The following is a 5,452-nucleotide window of genomic DNA, read 5'->3' as shown; positions in this document are numbered from 1 at the left end:
GGAAGGGAAAGGACCAACATGGGGAAGAGCCACAAAGAAACCTGGGGATGCCCAGAACGCCCCCCCCCCCCCGAGATGCTGGAGCAGGGAGAGGTGCCCAGCACGGTCACGGCACCCTGCCTAGCCCAGGGCTGGTGCCCGGTCTGTCCCCGGTCTGGCCAGGGTTGGCACTGCAGGGACCTGCAGGCACCCGTGCCAGGCTGACACCCAGTCCCCCCACCCCAGCCCCAGCACCTCTCCCCGAGGAGGGACAGCACAAACCCTCCTGCCCCATCCCTGCTCCTTGCTCCCTCCACAGGGGACCCCAGGGGGTGTGTGGGGACGGGGACAGCGCACCTCTTTGCTCCTGGGAAAGTGGGTGATGCTCCCCCTCCTCGCCGGGGACCCTTCTCGCCGGCGTCGCTCCCGCAGCAGAAAAGGGGCTGCCGGCCCCTGCGCCAGGCCACGCTCCCCCCCACACCCCCCCTTCCCTTCCCTGCGCCCCGTCACCCGCTCGTCATCCTGTTTGCTTGCAGCCCGCCAGCTGCGGATGGCACCAGCTGTCACTCCCGGGCGCTGCCTGCACTCGTGGCGGTCCCACGGGGACAGCTGCTGGGTCCTAGCAGCCGGCGGGGGCTCGGGAAGGGGGGACCGGGGGTCCTCTACCCCTGTGCCACCCTCTCCCCAGCATGGCCACACGTCCGTCTGCAAGGACAGCTCAGCCCCGAGGTCCCCAGGGCTCGGGGGACAGACCTACAGGTAGGTGTGAGGTGTCTCCTCCCCGCCAGCCCATGGGTGCTCTGGAGCATCCATGGGGCACTGGGAGAACGCAGATGGGAGTTTCCTTTCCCTGCCACCTGGACACGTGGTCGGGGGGCACATGAGAACATGGAGAGGGGCTTGTCATGGATGCCACGCTGCGGCACGGCAGCAGGCATGGCACCAAGCATGGCACCAGAGGGAGGGCAGACGCACCTCTTGCTTGGCCATGGATGAGGTCCTCCATGCCCAGGCAGGGCAGCACATCTTGTTCATCTTCTGTAGTTCTGACACCACGGTGATGGGGATGAGCCACATGCCTTGTGAAGGTGACAAGAGCACCCGGCTCGCAAAGCCACCAGCTTTCACCAGACAGCCACAACAGGCTGCAGCTCCTCCAGAGCCACCCACCACCGTCCCTGCAGGGACCCACCACCACCCTTCCCTGCTCCGCTCCCACCTGGCCAGGCAGGACAGTGACAGCATCACCTGGTACAAGGCACACTGTTTTTATTCACGGTAAAAGCAGGTTCTGTCACCAATGCCAGCCTCTCCCTTACCAAGCACCAGGTGCGTTGGCCGGGGAGTCAAGATCACCGTGCTGTGGGCTGGTGGGCATCACCAGCTGGTGCTGGGATGGGGTCACAGGGTGTCCAGGCACCCTCAGAACTGGAGCTGGACAAGGTAGCGGATGCGGCACTGGCTTTCCTGGTAGATGAGGTACTCGCTCTGGCTGAAGGAGGAGTCCTTGTAGGCGTCCATGCGGATGGGCTTGCCCTGGCACACCAGAACTTTCTTGCCATCCAGCAGCATCTCCTCATCCTGCGCAGGGTCTGGGCGAGAAGACACCCCACCACCACCACCACCACGTCAAGCCCAAGACCTGTCCTCTTTCCCACCCCCCCCCCATGCCCACCCCAGCTGCACAGACCCCCACACCCTCTCCTGCCCCTGGCTCACCAGGCTCTGTCTGGCCACAGGCCAGGACGCTGTCATAGCCAGCAGGCGGCTGGCACAGCGTGGGGTCATCGCAGGTGATGCGGTAGGGCTTGCCCAGGGCCACCTCCGTCAGGAACATGATGCCAACCCTCTTGGATGTGCAGCGCACTGCCATGGGAGAAGGGGATGGGGATGATGGCACCAGCCCTGGCATTCCCTCTCAGTTGTGCCCAGGCCACCCCAGCACACAGGGAAGGGGCTTGGCGTGCACAGCAGCTGCCTGGCTGGGGGTATGCGAAGGCAGCTGGGCTCCCGCAGACCCTGTGGGCCCAGGACCCTCACCGTAGCAGGCTGACTTGCTGTTCTCAGAGGCGAAGTAGATGCCTTTGCCCACGCGCCCGCCCGAGTGGGGCATGATGCGCAGCCCGCTCTTCAGGATGGCCGCAATCACTGCCACGTTGGTGCCGTGCCAGAGCAGGCGCCGGTGCTCCAGGAGGTTGTGGGCTTTGAAGCGCTCGTCCTGGAGAGAAGCAGAGCCAAGGGCTGTCCACAGAGGGAGATGTGTGGGCCCGGGGGTGGAGGATGCCCCCAGCCCAACCCCAGTGCCAGGCTGGAGGGGCAGGGGAGTGGGTGCTTGTTTGCCCCTGGCCAGCTGGGCTCAAGCCACCCTGGGTGGAGATGCCTGGAGCCCTGATGCAGACAAAGCTCCACCCTGGGGTTTCCCCACTGCAGGACAGGGATAAGCAGCTCCTTCTTCTCACCTCACCATCTCGGGCCACCTGCCAGATGTTGAGGATGTGGAGCTTGTGTCCGGTCTGTGACACGTAGTTTTGGATCAGCTGCCAGGGAAGGAAGCAGGAAAGCAGTGTCACCACAGGGTGCCATCCCAGCAATGCCCACAGCCCCTGTGGGATGGCGGGGACCTTTGGGGTGCCCGCAGGCCGGTCTCCGTTGCTCCCAGTCATGGGGCACTGTGGCACAAACAGCACCTGGTATTCCCGGGAAGCCGGGTCCAGCAGGGAGAGCTGGCAGCACAGCAGGGCGTAATCCTGATCCAGCGGATGGACGACTTCCTCCTCCTCCTCCTCCTTCACCTTCTGCGCCTGCAGGCTCTGTGCCACCTCGATGTCAGCCAGCACCTGGCAGGCACAGACCGGGGACATCCTCACTGCCAGTGCTGGGCACTGTGCCGGGGGGACCAGGGCAACCTCCTGCCAGCATCTCCCTGCCCCACAAGCAGGAGCCCTTCTTGGAGGGGGACGCCACCCGCTGGGTGCCCCAGCATCTCACCAACAGCATGTCCTTCTTGGCACGCAGCAGTTCGGGGGAGTTGATGGGGGGTGGCCGTGCCCGCCCAAAGTTATGGGGGACAATGGTGTAGAAGCGGGAGGAGAGGTCCTCCAGGCGGGCGGCCTGGGGGGGCTGCTCCTTCAGCGCTGCTTCCAGCTCCTCCAGCGCCTCAAAGCCCCTTGCTATCTGTTGCTTGCTCAGCTTCCCCAGCGGCATCTTCTTCACGTCTGGCCAGGGATACAGGGGAGGGCACAGGTGAACCCACTCCACAGCTATTTCCAATAACCTCAAGCATCACCACGGGCATATGCTGGCACCCAGTGCGAGGGGCCCACAGTGCCTCCAGGTGCCGGGCTGTCAGTGGGAATGCTCTAAAATCCACCGGCACCTCTGCCTCATTCACTTCCCCCCCTGCACCCCCAGGTCTCTGCCCCCAGACCCACCCCATGCCAGCCATCACCTCCTACCAATATTCATGGTTTGCATGGCATCCCGGAACATGTCGCTGCTGAAGATGAGGGACACCAGGTCCTGTGTGGCTTTGTCCAAGGTGCAGGGCCTCACCCGCTGCTTGCAGGGTTTGTCCCCATCCATGCCATCCACCTGCAGACCCCCAACATCACTTGCTTGGGATGCTTTCCACTCCATCTCAACCCATTACCCTCACATCTCTGCCCACAGCCTGTTTCAGCTCGCATCCAGATCCCTCCCAAAACCCACCCCATCCTGCAAACCCACTTGGATGTCCTGGTGCCCAATGGGCAAGGGGTGGGATGTGAGGACCACCCCACTGTGGTGACACCCAGGCTGCCTGGCACACTCACCTTGAGGGTAACCTCCACCTCTTGCCCGGCCCCTGGCTGCACCTCGATGAGCGTGTACTTCCCTGGCTGGGCAACGAAGTTCTCCCTCTCCGCCCAACTGTTCTTGGTCTTCTCCCGAAACTTCTTCTCAAAGTCCTTCTTGGCAGCCTCCAGAGAGGCGGAGGGCATGAGCTTGGACTGGCCCACCTCCCCCTGGCAATGGACAGCAGTGGTCAGGACCATCCCTGCATCCCTGCTCCACCAGCCCCATGCCGGGGGGAGCGGCCTGGGGAGCAAGGGGGCTGCAGGGCAATGAGCAGGAAGGTCTGAGCCACTAGCACCGAGTCTGGGTGTCCCTCCAGCTTGGGACTCCTTGCTGGGGTGTCACGCTCACTGTCATCACAGTGACAGGTATCATTTCCATCCCCCTCTGCCACATTGTGTGGGGGCTAGTCCTTGAAGTCCCCCCAGCAAGGGGCTACAGCAGGGCCACTCAGTTGCTTGCTTTTGGGCTGGGAAGAAGGGATGGTGACCACCAGGTTCATCCCTGACCTTTGGGGGTCCTAAGGCAGGGTGAGGACAGCTGGGGTGGGGGGGACGAGTGGTGCTGGGGGGGACTCACCACACGGCCCCAGCGGTTCCAGACACTGTAGGCACCATCGTTCTCAAGGAGCTGGATGATGTAGAACTTGTTGTTGTTGGCACTGATGTTGGTCTGGTTCAGGGTGCAGTCATAGTCCTCGTAGACCTACAGCGAGCAGCACAGCCCAGGCTGGCACCTGGGCAGCATTTGGGGGACAGGGGAGGAGGGCAGAACTGTCTCAGTGGGGATGCAGGGGGGTCTGCGAGGAAAATTAGGGCTGCCCCTGTATCAGCAGGGCAGGGGCTGCCCTGGGACTCCCCAGGTCCCTTCTGCCCACATCCCCCCATCCCAGCCCCCCCGGGCACCCCAGCCCTGCTCTCACCCGGGCACCCGGTGTCGTGCTCAGGGGGCACAGCCCATCGATGGTGGGAGGGGGCTTCTCCTTGGGGGCAGTTTTCAGGGCTGCCAAGGTGGAGCTCCAGGCGTCATCTTCCTCTTCCCCCTTTGCTTTCTTGCCCTTGCCACCCGACTGCTTTGGGCGGGGCGCGTGGCGCTTGGAGGCCATGGTTGAGCCACCCCCGAGGGAACAGCACAGCCTTAATCCCGCAGCAAAATCCTCGGGGAGAGCAGAGCAGGAGGTGAGCTGTGCTTCCGGGAAAGCCTGGCTGGGCTGTGCCTCGCCTTCCCTATGCCTCCAGCCCACAGCTCAGCTGGAGGAGGGGATGGGACCTCTCCTTCCAAAACATCTCCTCCTTGCCCCTCTGCTTGGGGTTTGGGGGGCAGAGCCCCTTGGCACCCTCCGGGAGGACCCCAAAGGGGAGACACAGCCCAGTGACGTGGAGCCATGGGCGAAGTGCGATGAGGGTACGGCTGCTTGCAAAGCAAACTTGGGCCAGAAGAGCTGGAAGTGGACAAAGTCCGCTGGAAGGGCAGGGGGAGCCTGGAGAGACCTGCCTGCCCCCCCACACCACCCCTCACCAGGGACCCCCAACCCACAAGAGTGTGTCCCCAAGGCTCCCCCCAGCCCTGCGCTCCCAGAGGCGTGCAGGAGAGGAAAGCATGCAATGCCCCCCCCATACCCCCCCAAAATCCCCCCCCT

General features: G+C 63.9%; 2 protein-coding genes across 3 annotated transcripts in view; both read right to left on the bottom strand.

Moving 5' to 3' along the window:
* The window catches only part of GPR62 (G protein-coupled receptor 62), a 3,289-nt gene extending 2,848 nt beyond the window's left edge, over nucleotides 1-441 (bottom strand). For both annotated transcript variants that reach the window (XM_014959482.1, XM_014959483.1), the window contains exon 1: nucleotides 337-441. The gene's annotated coding sequence lies outside the window, so the exon portion shown is untranslated. The remainder of the gene's footprint in view (nucleotides 1-336) is intronic.
* A 790-nt stretch (nucleotides 442-1,231) lies between these two features.
* PARP3 (poly(ADP-ribose) polymerase family member 3) overlaps nucleotides 1,232-5,452 on the bottom strand; it is a 4,592-nt gene continuing 371 nt past the window's right edge. The window contains exons 2-11 of the mRNA XM_014959414.1: nucleotides 4,736-4,969; nucleotides 4,393-4,518; nucleotides 3,792-3,983; nucleotides 3,435-3,570; nucleotides 2,968-3,194; nucleotides 2,667-2,816; nucleotides 2,439-2,516; nucleotides 2,020-2,197; nucleotides 1,699-1,845; nucleotides 1,232-1,571 (exon numbers count right to left, since the gene is read on the bottom strand). Of these exons, the coding sequence (XP_014814900.1) occupies nucleotides 1,402-1,571; nucleotides 1,699-1,845; nucleotides 2,020-2,197; nucleotides 2,439-2,516; nucleotides 2,667-2,816; nucleotides 2,968-3,194; nucleotides 3,435-3,570; nucleotides 3,792-3,983; nucleotides 4,393-4,518; nucleotides 4,736-4,918 (1,587 nt within the window). The 5' untranslated portion in view covers nucleotides 4,919-4,969 and the 3' untranslated portion in view covers nucleotides 1,232-1,401. The remainder of the gene's footprint in view (nucleotides 1,572-1,698; nucleotides 1,846-2,019; nucleotides 2,198-2,438; nucleotides 2,517-2,666; nucleotides 2,817-2,967; nucleotides 3,195-3,434; nucleotides 3,571-3,791; nucleotides 3,984-4,392; nucleotides 4,519-4,735; nucleotides 4,970-5,452) is intronic.

This window comes from Calidris pugnax, unplaced genomic scaffold (genome assembly GCF_001431845.1).
Source record: "Calidris pugnax isolate Ruff unplaced genomic scaffold, ASM143184v1 scaffold407, whole genome shotgun sequence".
Classification (NCBI taxonomy): Eukaryota; Metazoa; Chordata; class Aves; order Charadriiformes; family Scolopacidae; genus Calidris; species Calidris pugnax.
The sequence above is the reverse complement of the archived record's forward strand: the minus strand, read 5'-3'. Positions and strand labels throughout refer to the sequence as shown.